The following is a 19,105-nucleotide window of genomic DNA, read 5'->3' on the forward strand; positions in this document are numbered from 1 at the left end:
AGTTTATGGTAATTGGTTATACAGGAATAAGAAACTAAGGCAGATGGCAAGAGGAGTGGGGCTGTCAAGGGAATTAAGAAAGCTAGGAGTTAACCTAGAAAAAAGGATGTTTCACACGTGGGCTCACTAACTTTAACAGATCAACCTCAAAACGGAATATCTACTAGGCAGTTGGAAATGTGAAAGTGATGCTCGGGCAGGAAAGAAGTCAGAGCTGGTAAATATAGAGTTGGAAACACTGTGTACTGGAGCAGTTGTCAAAGGCTGGGGGTACAAAACCTGTGGGATGCAGCAAAAGCAGTATTAAATTTATAGCTATAAGTGCCTACCTCAAAAAGGAAGAAAAACTTCAAATAAACAATCTAATGATGCATCTTAAAGGACTAGAAAGCAAGAGCAAATCAAACCTAAAATTAGTAGAGGAAAAAAAATAAAGATCAGAGCAGAAATAAAATTAATTTGAAATTAAGAAAATACCAAAGATAAATGAAATAAAAGTTGGTTGTGTGAAAAGTTAAACAAAATTGACAAACCTTTAGCCATACTAAGAAAAAAAGAGGGAAGATACAAATTAATAAAATCAGAAATGAAAAATGAGACATTGCAACTGATACTGCAGAAATCCAAAGGACCATTAGTGGCTACTATGAGCAACTATATGCCAATTAAGTTGGAAAATCTAGATGAAATGGACAAATTCCTAGACACATACAACCTGCCAAGTTGAACCATGAAGAAATCCAAAACCTGAACAGACTGACCACAAGTAATGAGATTAATGCTGTAATAAAGTTTCCCAGTAAAGAAAAGCCCAGGACCCGATGGCTTCATTGATGAATTCTAACAAACATTTAAAGAGGAACTAATACCACTCCTACTCAAACTGTTCCAAGAAACAGAGAAGAGAATACTTCCAAATTCATTCTATGAGGCCAGTATTACCCTGATACGAAAACCAAAGACACATCAAACTACAAGCCGATATCCCTGATGAATATTTATACCAAAATCCTCAACAAAATACTAGCAAACCAAATTCAACAATATATTAGAAAGATTATTCATCATGATCTAGTGGGATTTATCATAGAGATGCAAGGATGGTTCAATAAATACAAATCAATCAATGTGATACATCATATCAACAGAATGAAGGCCATTTCAATTGATGCTGAAAAAGCATTTGATAAAGTTCAACATCTCTTCATAAAAACGCTCAAAAAAATGGGATATAGAAGGAATATACCTCAACACAATAAAAGCCATATACAAGAGATCCACAGCTAGTATCATACTTAAATGGGGAAAATGTGAAAGCTTTTCCTCTAGTATCTGGAACACGACAAGGATGCCCACTTTCACCACTGTTATTCAACATAGTACTGGAGGTCCTAGCTACAGCAGTCAGACAAGAGAAAGAAATTTAGGACTTCCAAACTAAAATGGAAGAAATAAAATCATCCTTGTTTGCAGATGACATGATATTACACTTGGAAAAATCTAAAGACTCCATACAAAAAAAACCACTAGAACTGATAAAGTCCACAAAGTTGCAGGATACAAAATCAACATACAAAAATCGGCAGCATTTCTATATGCCAACAGTTAATAATCTAAAAAAGAAATAAGAAAGTAATCTCATTTACAATAGCCATACATAAAATTAAATGCCTAGGAATTAACCAAAGAAGTGAAATACCTCTATAATGAAAACTATAAAACACCCATGAAAGAAACTGAGGAGGACACCAAAAACTGGAAAAAATGTTCCACATTCATGGATTGGAAGAATCAATATTTTTAAAATGTCCATACTACCCAAAGCAATCTATAGATTCAATGCAATCCATATCAAAACACCAATGACATTCTTCAAGGAAATAGAAAAAACAATCCCAAAATTTACACGAAACCACAAAAGACCCAGAATAGCCAAAGCTATCCTAAGGAAAAATAAGAAAACTGGAAGAATCACATTACCTGATTTCAAATTATACTACAAAGCTATAGTAACCAAAGCAGCATGTAATGGTATAAAAACAGACACATAGACCAATGGAACAGAATAGAGAACCCAGAAACAAATCCACACACCAACAGTGAACTCATTTTTGACAAAGGTGCCAAGAACATACACTGAGAAAAAACAGTCTCTTCAATAAATGGTGCTGGGAAAACTGGATATCCATATGCAGAAGAATGAAACTAGACACTTATCTCTTGTCGTATCTAAAAATCACATCAAAATTGATTAAAGACTTTAAATCTATGACCTCAAACTATGAAAGTACTATAAGAAAACATTGGAGAAAATCTCCAGGATATTGGTCTGGGCAAAAATTTCTTGAGCAATACCCCATGAGCACAGGCAACAAAAGCAAAAATGGACAAGTGGGATCATATCAAGTTAAAAAGTTTTTGAACAGCAAAGGATACCGTCAACAAAGTGAAGAGACAACCCACAGAATGGGAGAAAATATTTGCGAACTACCCATATGACAAGGGATTAATAACCAGAATATATAAGGCACTCAAACAACTCTAGAGGAAAAAAATCTAATAATCTGATTTAAAAATGGGCAAAAGATTTGAATAGACATTTCTCAAAAGAAGACACATAAAAGGCAAACAGGCATAAGATCTGATCACTACAGAAATGCAAACCAAAACTACAATGAGATATAATCTCACTCCAGATAAAGTGGCTTATATCCAAAGGACAGGCAATAACAAATGCTGGCAAGGATGTGGAGAAAAGGGAACCCTAGCACACTGCTGGTGGGAATGTAAATTAGTAAACCACTATGGAGAACAGTTTGGAGGTTAATTAAAAAAAACTAAAAATAGAGTTACCGGCCGGGCGTGGTGGCTCATGCCTGTAATCCCAGCACTCTGGGAGGCCGAGGCAGGCAGATCACAAGGTCAGGAGTTCGATACCAGCCTGGCCAATATGGTGAAACCCCATCTCTACTAAAGAATACAAAAATTAGCTGGGCGTGGTGGCGTGAGCCTGTAGTCCCAGCTACCCGGGAGGCTAAGGCAGGAAAATCGCTTGAACCCAGGAAGCAGAGGTTGCAGTGAGCTGAGATCACGCCACTGTATTCCAGCCTGGGTGACAAAGTGAGACTCTGTCTCGAAAAAAAAAAAAAAAAAAAATAGAGCTACCATATGATTCAGCAATCCCACTGCTGGGTATATACCCACAAGAAAGGAAATCAGTATGTCGAAGAGATATCTGTACTTCTATTTTTTGCAGCATTGTTCACAATAGCTAAGCTTTGGAAGCAATGTAAGTGTCCATCAACAGATGAACAGATAAAAGAAAATGTGGTACATATACACAATGGAGTACTATTCAGCCATAGAAAAAGAATGAGATCCTGTCATTTACAGCAATATCAATGGTCATTATTTCAAGTGAAATAAGCCAAGCACAGTCAGACAAACATTGCATGTTCTCACTTATTTGTGGGATCTAAAAATCAAAACAGTTGAAGTCATGGACATAAATAACAGAAGGATGGTTACCAGAGGCTGGGAAGGGTAGTGGGGGCACTGCAGGGAGAGGTGAGAATGGCTAATGGGTATCAAAAGATAGAAAGGATGAAGAAGACCTATTATTTGATAGCACAACAGGATAACTATAGTCAATGGAAATTTAATTGTACATTTGAAAATAACTAAAAAAGTGTAATTGGATTGTTTGTAACACAAAGAATAAATGCCTGTGGGATGGATACCCCATTCTCCATGATATGATTATTTCACATTGCATGCCTGTATCAAAATATCTCATGTACCCCACAAATATATATACCTACTATGTACCCACAGAAATTTTTTTAAAAAGGTTGAGGGTAAAAATGATAAAAGGACATATACAAAGAAATAACAGAAAAGAATCAAGAAACAAAATATGACAATTCTCACATTTAACAAGTGGCAATACAATGGAAAGGAGCCATTAAAATAATGTAGGATATCTGAATAACGAGATAGAGGGAAGCCTAGGAGAGGAGGCAGAGTAAAAAAGGCAGCTTCAGAAAAGTATGTATGTTACAATCCAAGATTTGAAAAGGGAACACAATCTATACATGCATGTATATATTTATATATATGATTGCACTGACATGTGTTTATGAATATAGTAAAAAGGTCTGAAAAGATTATAACCAAATTATTAACAGTAGTTGACTCTGAGGAGTGGGACAAGGGAAGATATTAATGTGAGGAGGTGAGCCTCCTTTTTCTATTTTATACATTTTTATATGGTAAGAATTTTTTACAAAACTAAGTGCCACTTTTGTAACTTTTAAAAATTGTTTATTTTTTGAAGGGAGCATGAAAAGCCAATGCAGAAGATACAGAAGGAGCAGCCAGGAAGAAAATCAGGACAGTGGTGTTTCACAGAAACCTAGAGAGAAGAGAATTTCACAGAAAAATTAGCAAAGCATGTCAACTACTGATACTGATTAGGGAAATTTAGAAATGTCAAAAATCTTTCAACTCAGCCATGAGGAAATCACTGCTGATTTTCTGTCAGGGAAAAACCCCGAATATTTTTATATTAAACACTTCATGAGTCAAAGAGAAATCACAAATCAACTCAGAAGATTTTAAAAACTCAATAAAAGTGAACATAATACATAAAAAATTATGGGATGCAGGTCAAGCAGTGTTTAGAGAAAATTTTGTATCTGTAAATGCTTGTAATATAAAAAACAAAGAATCACCAAGTGCAGTGGCTCATGCCTGTCATCCCAACACTCTGGAGGCCAAGGTGGGAGGATCGTTTGAGGCCAGGAATTCGAGACTAGCCTGAGGAACATAACAAGGCCTCATTGCAACAACAAAACAACAAATGAAAATTAGCTGGGCATGGTGGCTGATGCCCATCATGGGCAGGTTGCTTGAGCCCAAGAGTTTCAGACCAGCTTGGGCAACATAGTGAGACCATGACTCTACAAAGAAAGAAAGAAATTAGCTGGTCAAGGTGGCATGCACTGCACCTATGGTTCTAGCTATGTGGGAGGCTGAGGTGGGAGGATCACTTTTGCCCAGGAGTTTGAGGCTGTAGTGAGCCATGATTGCGCCACTGTACTCCAGCCAAGGTAACAGATGGAGACCCTGTCTCAAGAAACAAAGAAAAGGAAGAAAAGGAAGGAAAGGAGAGGAGAGGAGGGGAAAAGAGGAAAGGAAAGAGGAAAGGAAAAAGATAGGACAGGACAGGACAGGAAGGACAGGACAGGAAAGGAAAGGAAAGGAAAGGAAAGGAGGAAGGAAGGGAGGAATGGAGGAAAGGAGGGAGGGAAGGAGGGAAGGAGGGAGGGAAGGGAAGGAAGAAAGTTAAGAAGTAAGGAAGAAAGAGGAAGGAAGGAAGGAAGGGAGGAGAGGACGAAGGGAAGGAAGGAGGGAGGGAGGGAGGGAGGGAAGGAGGGAGGGAAGGTAGCTAAGTTTTACATTCTGCTGCTACTCATATCTGATAAGCATAACAATAAGGTCACCTTCTCTTTGTCCTCTCCCCATCCTGAATCCCTATGGGCAAAGAACAAATCATGTGGTTCCAGGCACAGGGATAAGTTTAGCTCATACTTCCAAACACACCTTCCATTCATTATGTACCCACATCTGTTTGAATACAGGGATAAGATAATATCTTCTAAAACATTGCCAGTTACCAATTACTTGTCTCTTATCGCTACATATAAATTCCCCCAAATTATAAATGTTTTAATTGTAACCAAGTACTATCAAAACAGTGAATGTAAATTATCATCTTTAAATAGATCTTTCACAAAAATAATTTTGCATTTACATTAAAACTATCAATATTATTTTTTGAATACACATAATTTTGAGGAAAAAATGCATTTCCTGTGGGGTTAATTCACCAAGTAAAGAAATCCCTGTAAGCAAAAATCCTTTCATGTTCTCATCTATTGATGACTGCTTAGCAGCTTCTCTTTCATTCAAACCAAACATAGCCTATATCATCATTTCATGCCTCTTCTCTCTAATTAGATAAATCTGGTTGCTCTTCTCTCTCTACACATTAAAAGGTTGGGATGTTTTGTTTTTCCAGTATCTCAGAATTCTAATCCTTACAGCACTATGATGACAGGAAGAATTGTGTGATTTAGAGAAGGCAGGCTCCAAGGAAATATATCTAAAGAAAGAGGCCAGGCACAGTGGCTTATGCCTGTAATTGTAGCACTTTGGAAGGCCAAGGTGGGACGATCGTTTGAGCCCAGGAGTTCGAGACCAGCCTGGGCAACATAAGAAGACGCCTGTCTCTACAAAAAAATTTAAAAAATAGCCAGGTGTAGTGGCGTGTGCCTGTCGTCCCAGCTACTCGGGAGGCTGAGGTGGGAAGATCACTGCAGTGAGGTGTGGTTGTGCCACACCATCCTTGGCCTGTGTACTCCACCCTCAGTGACAGACGAAGACCCTGTCTCAAAAAGAAAAGGAAAAGAAAAGAGCACACATAATAAGGATATTCTTTTAAATATAAACACACAGATTCCTATAAAAGATAGTGATCTACTCCAGCTATTTCGAGCTCATGACTTTGACCTGGGCTCTTACAGGCAACCCTGTTCTTACCCAGATTGGAGGATGCTCGCCCCTCTGCAGCCCGGTCCTTGAGATCCTCAGCAATGCCCAGCTGCTGCTCATGGTATTGTTTAGCTCTCTCCAAATCCTGCATGCACCTGGCAGCATGGCCTAGTCCAGCATAGGCCCGCATCTCAATAGCCTTTTCCATCAACTCCTGTGCCAGCTCCAGGACGTAGTTATGGTAAGACATGGCCTTGTCAAAGTTCCTCCGGTAGTGATAGGCACTGCCCAGGTTGCTATAGGCCCGGGCCTCTTCTCGCTTGTTCCCCAGGTCCTTGGCTATCTTCAGATGCTGCTCATGGCACTGCACAGCATTCTCAAAGTCACCCATGGCAATATACACAGCTCCCATGTTGCCAAGTTCTCGGGCTTCAGAAAGTTCATCTTTGGATTGCTTGGCAAGAAGAACACACTGTTTGTGACTGGCCAGTGCATTGGGGTAGTCTCCAATGGCTGTGTACACGTGGCCCAGACTGCTCAAGGCTGATGAAGCTGCCTGGAGAGAAAAGGATAAAGTGGAGAAATGAAAACACATCGGAATGGTTTTGGTATGTTTTGGCAGATAAAATTTTACAGGTTGCAAGATGGCTGAATAGGAACAGCTCTAGTCTACAGCTCCCAGAATGAGCGACACAGAAGACAGGTGATTTCTGCATTTCCAACTGAGGTACCGGGTTCATCTCACTAGGGAGTGCCGGACAGTGGGTGCAGCGCACCGTGCATGAGCTGAAGCAGGGCGAGGCATCGCCTCACCCGGGAAGCACAAGGGGTCAGGGAATTCCCTTTCCTAGTCAAAGAAAGGGGTGACAGATGGCACCTGGAAGATCGGGTCACTCCCACCCTAATACTGCGCTTTTCCAATGGGCTTAACAAACGGCACACCAGGAGATTATATCCCGCACCTAGCTTGGAGGGTCCTATGCACACGGAGCCTTGCTCATTGCTAGCACAGCAGTCTGAGATCAAACTGAAAGGCAGAAGTGAGGCTGGGGAAGGGGTGCCCATCATTGCCAAGGCTTGAGTACGTAAATAAAGCAGCCGGGAAGCTCAAACTGGGTGGAGCCCACCACAGCTCAAGGAGGCCTGCCTGCCTCTGTAAGCTCCACCTCTGGGGGCAGGGCACAGACAAACAAAAGGCAGCAGTAACCTCTGCAGACTTAAATGTCCCCGTCTGACAGCTTTGAAGAGAGTAGTGGTTCTCCGAGCACACAGCCTGAGATCTGAGAACAGGCAGACTGCCTCCTCAAATGGGTCCCTGACCCCCGAATAGCCTAACTGGGAGGCACCTCCCCGTAGGGGCGGACTGACACCTCACACGGGCGGGTACTCCTCTGAGACAACACTTCCAGAGGAACGATCAGGCAGCAGCATTTGCGGTTCACCAATATCCGCTGTTCTGCAGCCACCGCTGCTGATACCCCAGCAAACAGGGTCTGGAGTGGACCTCCAGCAAACTCCAACAGACCGGCAGATGAGGGTCCTGCCTGTTACAAGGAAAACTAACAAACAGAAAGGACATCCACACCAAAAACCCATCTGTACGTCACCATCATCAAAGACCAAAGCTAGATAAAACCACAAAGATGGGGAAAAAACAGAGCAGAAAAACCAGAAACTCTAAAAATCACAGTGCCTCTCCTCTTCCAAAGGAACGCAGCATCAGCAACAGAACAAAGCTGGACGGAGAATGACTTTGACAAGTTGAGAGAAGAAGGCTTCAGAAGATCAAACTACTCCGAACTGAAGGAGGAAGTTTGAACCAATGGCAAAGAAGTTAAAAACCTTGAAAAAAATTAGATGAATGGCTAACTAGAATAACCAATGCTGAGAAGTCCTTAAAGGACCTGATGGAGCTGAAAACCACGGCACAAGAACTACGTGACAAATACACAAGCCTCAGTAGCCGATGCAATCAACTGGAAGAAAGGGTAGCAGTGATGGAAGACGAAATGAATGAAATGAAGTGAGAAGAGAAGTTTAGAGAAAAAAGAATAAAAAGAAATGAACAAAGCCTCCAAGAAATATGGGACTATGTGAAAAGACCAAATCTATGTCTGATTGCTGTACCTGAAAGTGACGGGGAGAATGGAACCAAGTTGGAAAACACTCGGCAGGGTATTATCCAGGAGAACTTCCCCAATCTAGCAAGGCAGGCCAACATTCAAATTCAGGAAAGACAGAGAACACCACAAAGATACTCCTCGAGAAGAGCAACGCCAAGACACATAATTGTCAGATTCTCCAAAGTAGAAATGAAGGAAAGAATGTTAAGGGCAGCCAGAGAGAAAGGTCGGGTTACCCACAAAGGGAAGCCCATCAGACTAACAGCTGATCTCTCGGCAGAAACTCTACAAGCCAGAAGAGAGTGGGGGCCAATATTCAACATTCTTAAAGAAAAGAATTTTCAACCCAGAATTTCATATCCAGCCAAACTAAGCTTCATAAGGGAAGGAGAAATAAAATCCTTTACAGACTTACAGACAAGCAAATGCTGAGAGATTTTGTCACCACCAGGCCTTCCCTAAAAGAGCTCCTGAAGGAAGCACTAAATATGGAAAGAAACAACCGGTACCAGCCACTGCAAAAACATGCCAAATTGCAAAGACCACCAAGGCTAGGAAGAAATTGCATCAACTAACAAGCAAAATAACCAGCTAACATCATAATGACAGGATCAAATTCACACATAACAATAATAACCTTCAATGTAAATGGGCTAAATGCTCCAATTAAAAGACACAGACTGGCAAATTGGATAAAGAGTCAAGACCCATCAGTGTGCTGTATTCAGGAGATCCATCTCACGCGCAGACACACACATAGGCTCAAAATAAAGGCATGGAGGAAGATCTACCAAGCAAATGGAAAACAAAAAAAGGCAGGGGTTGCAATCCTAGACTCAGATAAAACAGACTTTAAAGCAACAAAGATCAAAAGACACAAAGAAGGCCATTACATAATGGTAAAGGGATCAATTCAACAAGAAGAGCTAACTATCCTAAATATATATGCACCCAATAAAGGAGCACCCAGATTCATAAAGCAAGTCCTTAGTGGCCTACAAAGAGACTTTGACTCCCACTCAATAATAATGGGAGACTTTAAACCCCACTGTCAACATTAGACAGATCAACAAGACAGAAAGTTAACAAGGATATGCAGGAACTGAACTCAACTCTGCACGAAACGGAACTAATAGACATCTACAGAATTCTCCACCCCAAATCAACAGAATATACATTCTTTTCGTCACCACACCTATTCCAAAATTGACCACACGGTTGGAAGTAAAGCACTCCTCAGCAAATGTAAAAGAACAGAAATTATAACAAACCATCTCTCAGACCACAGTGCAATAAAACTAGAATTGAGGATTAAGAAACTCACTCGAAACCACTCAACTACATGGAAACTAAACAACCTGCTCCTGAATGACTACTGGGTACATAACGAAATGAAGGCAGAAATAAAGATGTTCTTTGAAGCCAACGAGAACAAAGACACAACATACCAGAATCTCTGGGACATTCAAAGCAGTGTGAAGAGGGAAATTTATAGCACTAAATGCCCACAAGAGAAAGCAGGAAAGATCTAAAATTGATACCCTAACATCACAATTAAAAGAACTAGAGAAGCAAGAGCAAACACATTCAAAAGCTAGCAGAAGGCAAGAAATAACTAAGATCAGAGCAGAACTGAAGGAGATAGACACACAAAAAACCCTTCAAAAAAATCAAGGAATCCAGGAGCTGGTTTTTTCAAAAGATGAACAAAATTGATAGACTGCTAGCAAGACTAATAAAGAAGAAAAGAGAGAAGAATCAAATAGACGCAATAAAAAATGACACAGGGGATATCACCACCGATTCCACAGAAATACAAACTACCATCAGAGAATACTATAAACACCTCTACGCAAATAAACTAGAAAATCTAGAAGAAATGGATAAATTCCTCAACACATACACCTTCCCAAGACTAAACCAGGAAGAAGTTCAATCTCTGAATAGACCAATAACAGGCTCTGAAATTGAGGCAATAATTAATAGCTTACCAACCAAAAAAAGTCCAGGACCAGATGGATTCACAGCCAAATTCTACCAGAGGTACAAGGAGGAGCTGGTACCATTACTTCTGAAACTATTCCAATCAACAGAAAAAGAAGGAATCCTCCCTAACCCATTTTATGCGGCCAGCATCATCCTGATACCAAAGCCTGGCAGAGAAACAACAAAAAAAGAGAATTTTAGACCAATATCCTTGATGAACATTGATGCAAAAATCCTCAATAAAATACTGACAAACTGAATCCAGCAACACATCAAAAAGCTTATCCACCATGATCAAGTGGGCTTCATCCCTGGGATGCAAGGCTGGTTCAACATACACAAATCAATAAATGTAATCCAGCATATAAACAGAACCAAAAACAAAAACCACATGATTATCTCAATAGATGCAGAAAAGGCCTTTGACAAAATTCAACAACCCTTCATGCTAAAAACTCTCAATAAATTAGGTATTGATGGGACGTATCTCAAAATAATAAGAGCTATTTATGACAAACCCACAGCCAATATCATACTGAATGGGCAACAACTGGAAGCATTCCCTTTGAAAACTGGCACAAGACAGGGATGCCCTCTCTCACCACTCCTATTCAACATAGTGTTGGAAGTTCTGGCCAGGGAAATCAGGCAGGAGAAGGAAATAAAGGGCATTCGATTAGGAAAAGAGGAAGTCAAATTGTCCGTTTGCAGATGACATGATTGTATATCTAGAAAACCCCATCGTCTCAGCCCAAAATCTCCTTAAGCTGATAAGCAACTTCAGCAAAGTCTCAGGATACAAAATCTATGTGCAAAAATCACAAGCATTCTTACACACCAATAACAGACAGAGAACCAAATCATGAGTGAACTCCCATTCACAATTGCTTCCAAGAGAATAAAATACCTAGGAATCCAACTTACAAGGGATGTGAACAACCTCTTCAAGGAGAACTACAAACCACTGCTCAACAAAATAAAAGAGGATAAAAACAAATGGAAGAACATTCCATGCTCATGGATAGGAACAATCAATATCATGAAAATGGCCATACTGCCCAAGGTAATTTACGGATTCAAGGCCATCCCCATCAAGCTACCAAAGACTCTTCGCAGAAGTGGAAAAAACTACTTTAAAGTTCATATGGAACCAAAACAGAGCCCGCATTGCCAAGTCAATCCTAAGCCAAAAGAACAAAGCTGGAGGCATCAAGCTACCTGACTTCAAACTATACTACAAGGCTACAGTAACCAAAACAGCATGGTACTGGTACCAAAACAGAGATATAGACCAATGGAACAGAACAGAGCCCTCAGAAATAACGCCACATATCTACAACCATCTGATCTTTGACAAACCTGACAAAAACAGGAAATGGGGAAAGGATTCCCTATTTAATAAATGGTGCTGGGAAAACTGGCTAGCCATATGTACAAAGCTGAAACTGGATCCCCTCCTTACACCTTGGACAAAAATTGATTCAAGATGGATTAAAGACTTAAATGTTAGACCTAAAACCATAAAAACCCTAGAAGAAAACCTAGGTAATACCATTCAGGACATAGGTATGGGCAAGGACTTCATGACTAAAACACCAAAAGCAATGGCAACAAAAGCCAAAATTGACAAATGGTATCTAATTAAACTAAAGAGCTTCTGCACAGGAAAAGAAAGTACCATCAGAGTGAACAGGCAACCTACAGAATGGGAGAAAATTTTTGTGACCTACTCATCTGACAAAGGGCTAATATCCAGAATCTACAATGAACTCCAACAAATTTACAAGAAAAAAACAAACAACCCCATCAAAAAGTGGGCAAAGGATATGAACAGACACTTCTCAAAAGAAGACATTTATGCAGCCAAAAAACACATGAAGAAATGCTCATCATCACTGGCCATCAAAGAAATGCAAAACAAGACCAAAATGATATACCATTGCACACCAGTTAGAATGGCGATCATTAAAAAGTCAAGAAACAACAGGTGCTGGAGAGGATGTGGAGAAATAGGAACACTTTTACACTGTTGGTGGGGCTGTAAACTAGTTCAACTATTGTGGAAGTCGGTGTGGTGATTCCTCAGGGATCTAGAACCAGAAGTACCATTTTACCCAGCCATCCCATTACTGGGTATATACCCAAAGGATTATAAATCATGCTGCTATAAAGACACATGCACACGTATGTTTATTGCGGCACTATTCACAATAGCAAAGACTTGGAACCAACCCAAATATCCAACAATCACAGACTGGATTAAGAAAATGTGGCACATATACCCCATGGAATACTATGCAGCCATAAAAAAGGATGAGTTCATGTCCTTTGTAGAGACATGGATGAAGCTGTAAACCATCATTCACAGCAAACTATCGCAAGGACAAAAAACCAAACACCGTATGTTCTCACTCATAGGTGGGAATTGAACAATGAGAACACATCGACCCAGGAAGGGGCACATCACGTACCAGGGACTGTTGTGGGGTGGGGGGAGGGGGGAGGGATAGCATTAGGAGATATACCTAATGCTAAATGACGAGTTAATGGGTGCAGCACACCAACATGGCACATGTATATATATGTTACAAACCTGCACATTGTGCATATGTACCCTAAAACTTAACGTATAATAATAATAAAATAAAATAAAGAATCTGATTAAATTTGGGAATTTTAAAATAAAAACAGGAAGCACATCGTACTCTTAAAAAAAAAAATTTTACAGGTTGCTTGTAATTATCCAATCCAATTGCTAATGGTACTTCTATCAGTTTTCCACAGACCTACGCAGAATTGATAAAGAACACATCCAAACAGCAAGTTCCTAATAAAAAACAATCGTACTTTAATCAGTAACTTTCTATACCTCATCTCCTAGAAACAAGTTGTATTACATATAGCCTTCATTTTAAAGACTTGTTGACATTTCTAACATTAATTATGATATTACATCTCTATTAATACCTATTAACCTCTGTCATATAAGAAAATCGAAATTGGGCCGGGCGTGGTGGCTCATGCCTGTAATCCCAGCACTTTGGGAGGCTGAGGCAGGCAGATCACGAGGTCAGGAGGTCGAGACCATCCTGGCTAACACGGTGAAACCCTGTCTCTATTAAAAATACAAAAAAAATTAGCTGGGCATGGTTGCGGGCACCTGTAGTCCCAGCTACTCGGGAGGCTGAGGCAGGAGAATGGCGTGAACCCAGGAGGCAGAGCTTGCAGTGAGCCAAGATCGCGCCACTGCACTCCTGCCTGGGTGACAGAGCGAGACTCCGTCTCAAAAAAAAAAAAAAGAAAAAAAGAAAATCGAAATTAATTACTACATATAACAGACCACAGGAAATTCACAGGAGAAATCCATGCTTGGCTTTTTGCACCCCTGGGAATATCTCTCTTCTTGTCTTCTTCCATGGTAAATGGATATCTTAATGGTAAGAGAGATGTTTACCATGATGACTGATGATTTTGTGACCGAAGGCTCACTGGAGAGGGTCCTGCTCTCTTATCTTTGTTCCTTCAATGTAACTTCATCAGTGTTGGTTACTCTGGAGGGCTTAGATTTGGATGAGTCTCAGAGGAAAAAAAATGGGTGGGTTACAACCTGTACTGCACTCTGAGTGGGGTGGTCTCCATTAAGCCTCACCACCCCTTCTCAGGCTCACGCTGGCTCTTCAAGCATTTCTTTTCCTGCCTAGAAGCGCTTCTAACCCCAGCCGCTCTGTGCGGAGAGATGCCATCTTCCTAGTCCTCTCACATTGCTTGCCACTCATTCTTTTTTTTTTTTTTTTCTTCTTATTTTGGCCAAGGAAAAGCATGCAAACCCTTTTTGTCTTAAAGGTTTTAATGAAACCTCTAGAAAAGGTAGCCATGTGGCTGCCTTTCTTCATGATGCTCCCTCTTAGTAAGTGAGCCTGTGATCCTGCCAGAACAAAGGGTGTACTCTGTTACACACAGAAAAGTAATTTTTCTAAGGGCCTCCTGGCTAGGGAATAACAATGAGGGGATGCTGTCCCTCCTGGAGTAAGGGCATTTCTTTACGAAATGTGTTCTATGTCTGTGCACTTCCAAATACTTTTATTAATATTTTACAGATATGAGTGATTTTCTACCCTATTTTCTTTGCCTGTTCTTGATCAAAATGACTGAGGAAACTTTTTTTAATGGTGCTTGCAAATGGTATATTCGCAAAAAAAAAGCCCCATATTGTTTTAAGTTGCTTTTATCATTTCACAGATGTTCTAACAAAAAGACTTAGAAAACAGAGAGGAAATAAATACTTAGAAATTTACTTTTCTGTTTCTTTTTTTCTGAGTGGTAGAGAGCAGAAACAATTCCACGCAAGTCACAATGCTGCAGCAGTGTGCTTCTGGCAGAAGCAGCAATGAAGTCAACAAAGAGCATGTCACTTGGATGTGTACTGGCCTCAGGTTCCTACTTTGTGAGCCTCTTTGGGGCTGAGGTTAGGACTTCAGGTCAGCACATTGTACAAGGAACTTTCTACTGCTTCCACCTCCACCCATATCCTATCCCCCAAATCTTTTCTTCCTCCTTTGCTTCAGGCCTAGAGACTCAGCCTCTTTCCTCTACTTCAGTAGTTGGCCCTCCCCACCTTATTCTTTGTGGGTTCTTCTCCACCACCTGGCTAGGGAGGACACAACCCACTCCCACCCAGAAATCTTTGTTAGCCTCAAAGCGAAACATGCAGGCTCTTTGACTATGGAGCTAGTGTAGCTTAGAATCAGATACACTTTGTTCAGAACTGCACTGCACTTTACTAGCTCAGAGAGCTTTAGCAACTTAACTTCTCTGAGCCTTGGTTTTCTAGATATTTTTAGGCCCAAGCAGCAAGCCAGGAACAGAGTATTTTCAAACCCAGCCATGAGCCCCTGTCAAATACGTAAACCATAAATAATTCACTAGATAATTCCAAATAGTAGATCTGGTTGGAGGCAATGAGCCTTTGAACACTGCATGGGATGGATTTATAAGTCTCAGGGCGGGCACAATACCCCAGGCTTCGCTGTTCTCAGGAACTTCTGGTTTATGGCAACTCCAAATGATAGCCCTGGGATCTTCTGCTTCTGGTTCTTCATTTCTCTAAATGCCAGGGAGACATAGGAGCTGCTTACTAAAGCTCTCTGAACATAAGGAAGGGAATATTTGGGCATTTCCCCTCCGGGGTATGGGAGAAAGAGGGAAAGACTATTACATTGGCTCTTTCCTGGCATCCTCCAGTTACCAGGCAGTGCTGTCAGGCTGGGACTCTTTGTGACGGGTGTCCTAGAAGTCAGTATCTCTAGAAAGGATGTAATTTATGAAGCACACATCATTGCCTCTGAAACTAGAGAGGCAGCTTGCTATAGTATAAGAATGGAATAGGATTTAGCATCAGAGGCCCTGGCTATGTAACACTAATAAGTATTTTACTTCTTCACTCCCGTTTTCTTTATTTGTAAAATGTTGCTAATGACAATACTGTACATACTTCACAGGGCTGAGATGGCATCAGATGAAGCAGTGCATGTGAGTGCCTTCAGTAAACTATAAAGTGCTCTGTGAATGCATCACTAAGGTGTGGATGGATGTTTTATGATTGCAAGATGGCTGGGCTGAGTTCTGTCACCAAGCAGAAGCTAGTAATGGCAACTGAAAACATCAATCATTATGACCAAACATCTATATTGCTGTCAGTTGCTACAGGAAATAAAGTCCAGTGTTTTACAGCCCCTGGGCAAATAACATGTGATGATACTTATCAACTAAGTGAATTACAAATTAATCACTTGTCTTTGTTCCTGTTCCTGTAGAATAAGCTTAGATCTGAAACATGGTTTCAGGCTGTTAATGAGAATCTGAAGACCCACTATCTATGGGGAATCACAGGCCCCACCTCAAGCAGATGCTGCATTTGCCACTAAGGTTCATGCTGCCTTTGTATATTAATCTCTTTGAGATTTCTGTGCTAAAATAGCAGCAGCTGCTTCCTACAGTGGAAATACTCTGTAACATCTGTATTTGAATACTAAAATGCATACAAACAGTTATGCTAACAAACTATCTGGTTGGAATAAGACAATACTTTTCTCTTTCTACAAGATATAAATTACTCATGTTCTTGCCAAAGTATAATTTCCAGCTGCAGATTTAGGCACACAGGAGTCAGTCACCTCTTGCTCTGTGACCTGAATATTTGCAGAAGAAGTGCATATGACAAGTTAGTTTCATGGGACATAAAACCAGAGTAAGAAATTTGTTCACATTTCTTCAAATCACCTTTAAAGGTTTTTAGTTTGAGAAATAAAGTTTAAACTACCCAAACTATAACCACATCGATGACACTACCATTAAATATTATGCTGAAGATTTAAACACGTTTTCCTTCCATCTAGCACGTTTTTCCCTTACCATATGTATTTTTCATAAGGGTTATATTTTGTGGGAGGATTACATGCTTATAGTGTTATACACAGAATATTCAATATAATTGCTGATTGATTCACTACATGTCATTGGAAAAATGGGAAATGTACCTGCGGCTAGTACCAGACATATTGCATTTCTTTTTTACTGCTCAAATCTACATGCTCCATGTATTCTCTGCCAGTTCAGCGCCCATAAACCCAAAGTCCTAGATTACCCACAACCCAATAGGCAGAGATACATAGAAGAATAAGGACAGACTCTGGAATCAGGCACGCACTGATTCAAATAACACACTGTGATAACACACATTTGTAACATCTTTGAGACTTAGTTTCCTCATCTGTAAAATGGGAATATTAATATCTCACAGAGCCTTCACGAGTACTAAATAATACAGTATTTATAATTACCCTGGTTCAGAACTCAGCAATAAGATGCTCAAAAATTTTAGATTTTAGTTTTTCTTCCTATCCCAACCAAGATAATACTCACTCAGCTTTTATTCATTTCAAAGATGTGATAGAAGATAACCAGAAAACAAACCATAAGGTTATGTCACCACAACTAAAAAGACAACACAAGAAGTTTGCCCCACTGATGGTCAAAAATGTCATCAACTTCGTATACTGAAGACCAGCATATGATTCATACTGCTCTTCTGCATATATATGCATAAGAAAATTCACCCTTGTAGCGCAGCACTACTGGTGGGCACCTGTAATCCCAGTTACTTGGGTGGCTGAGGCAGTAAGACTGTTTGAGCCCAGGAGTTTGAGGCTACAGGGAGCTATGATCACGCCACTGCACTCCAGCCTGGATGACACAGCGAAACCCCATCTCTTAATAAAAAGAAAAACTAAGAAAAATCCACCCTTTACTTAGGACATTTTGGAATCCAACACATATCCAACACATAATTCAACACATGTACAATTAGGTGTATATCCAACACATAATCTTGGTAAATACACTTCACTTCAAGCAGTGAAAGTTTAGGCCGGCATTGGAGTGTTTGGGGTCTGTTGGTTGGTTCCTTTGTTCATTCATTCTTGCATTCAAGAAAATTATCTAGGCCCAGAAATAAATTCATGTACCTATAGCCAACCGATTTTTGACAAAGTTGCCGAGAACATGCATTGGAAAAAAAGGTAGTCTCTTAAAAAAAAAAAAAAAAAAAGTGCTGGGAAAATTGAATATTTGCATGCAGAAGGATGAGACTAGACTCCTTCTCTTACCATATACAAAAATCAATTCTAAATAGATTAAGAACTTAGCTATAAAACCTGAAACTACGACACTGCTAGAAGAAAACAGTGAAAAAGCTTCACGAAATTAGGCTGGGCAAGGGTTTTTAAAACATGAGCTCAAAAGCACAGGCAACAAAAGCAAAAACAGATAAATGAGATTACCTCAAACTAAAAACTTTTCACAGCAAAGGAAACTATTAAGAGAGTAAAGAGACAACCTATACAATGGGAGAAAATATTTGCAAACTATACACCTGATAAGGGGTTAATATCCAGAATATATAAGGAACTTAAACAACTCAACAGGACAAAAACAAAATAACCCAATTAAAAACTGGGCAGGCCAGGCCTGGTAGCTCATGCCTGTAATCCCAGCAGTTTGGGAGGCTGAGGCGGGTGGATGCCCTGAGGTCAGGAGTTCGAGATCAGCCTGGCCAACATGGTGAAACCCCATCTCTACTAAAAATACAAAAAATTAGCCGGGCGTGGTGGTGCATGCCTGTAATCCCAGCTACTCAGGGGGCCGAAACAAGAGAATCGCTTAAGCCAGGGAGGCAGAGGTTGCAGTGAGCCGAGATGGCACCACTGCCCTCCAGCCTGGGCGACAAGAGCAAAACTCTGTCTCAAAAAAAAAATTTTTAAATGGGCAAAAGACCTTAATAGACATTTCTCAAAAGAAGCATACAAATGGCCAACAGGTATAAGAAAAAAAATGTTCAACATCACTAATCAGGGAAATGCAAATCAAAACCACAATGAAATACC

At 40.2% G+C, this 19,105-nt stretch overlaps 1 protein-coding gene across 4 annotated transcripts in view; it reads right to left on the minus strand.

Moving 5' to 3' along the window:
• TTC28 (tetratricopeptide repeat domain 28) overlaps positions 1–19,105 on the minus strand; it is a 740,175-nt gene that overhangs the window by 185,103 nt on the left and 535,967 nt on the right. For all 4 annotated transcript variants that reach the window (XM_054470478.2, XM_054470479.2, XM_054470481.2 and 1 more), the window contains one exon: positions 6,604–7,111. In XM_054470478.2, coding sequence (XP_054326453.2) covers positions 6,604–7,111 — 508 coding nt within the window. The remainder of the gene's footprint in view (positions 1–6,603; positions 7,112–19,105) is intronic.

This window comes from Pongo pygmaeus, chromosome 23 (genome assembly GCF_028885625.2).
Source record: "Pongo pygmaeus isolate AG05252 chromosome 23, NHGRI_mPonPyg2-v2.0_pri, whole genome shotgun sequence".
Classification (NCBI taxonomy): domain Eukaryota; kingdom Metazoa; phylum Chordata; class Mammalia; order Primates; family Hominidae; genus Pongo; species Pongo pygmaeus.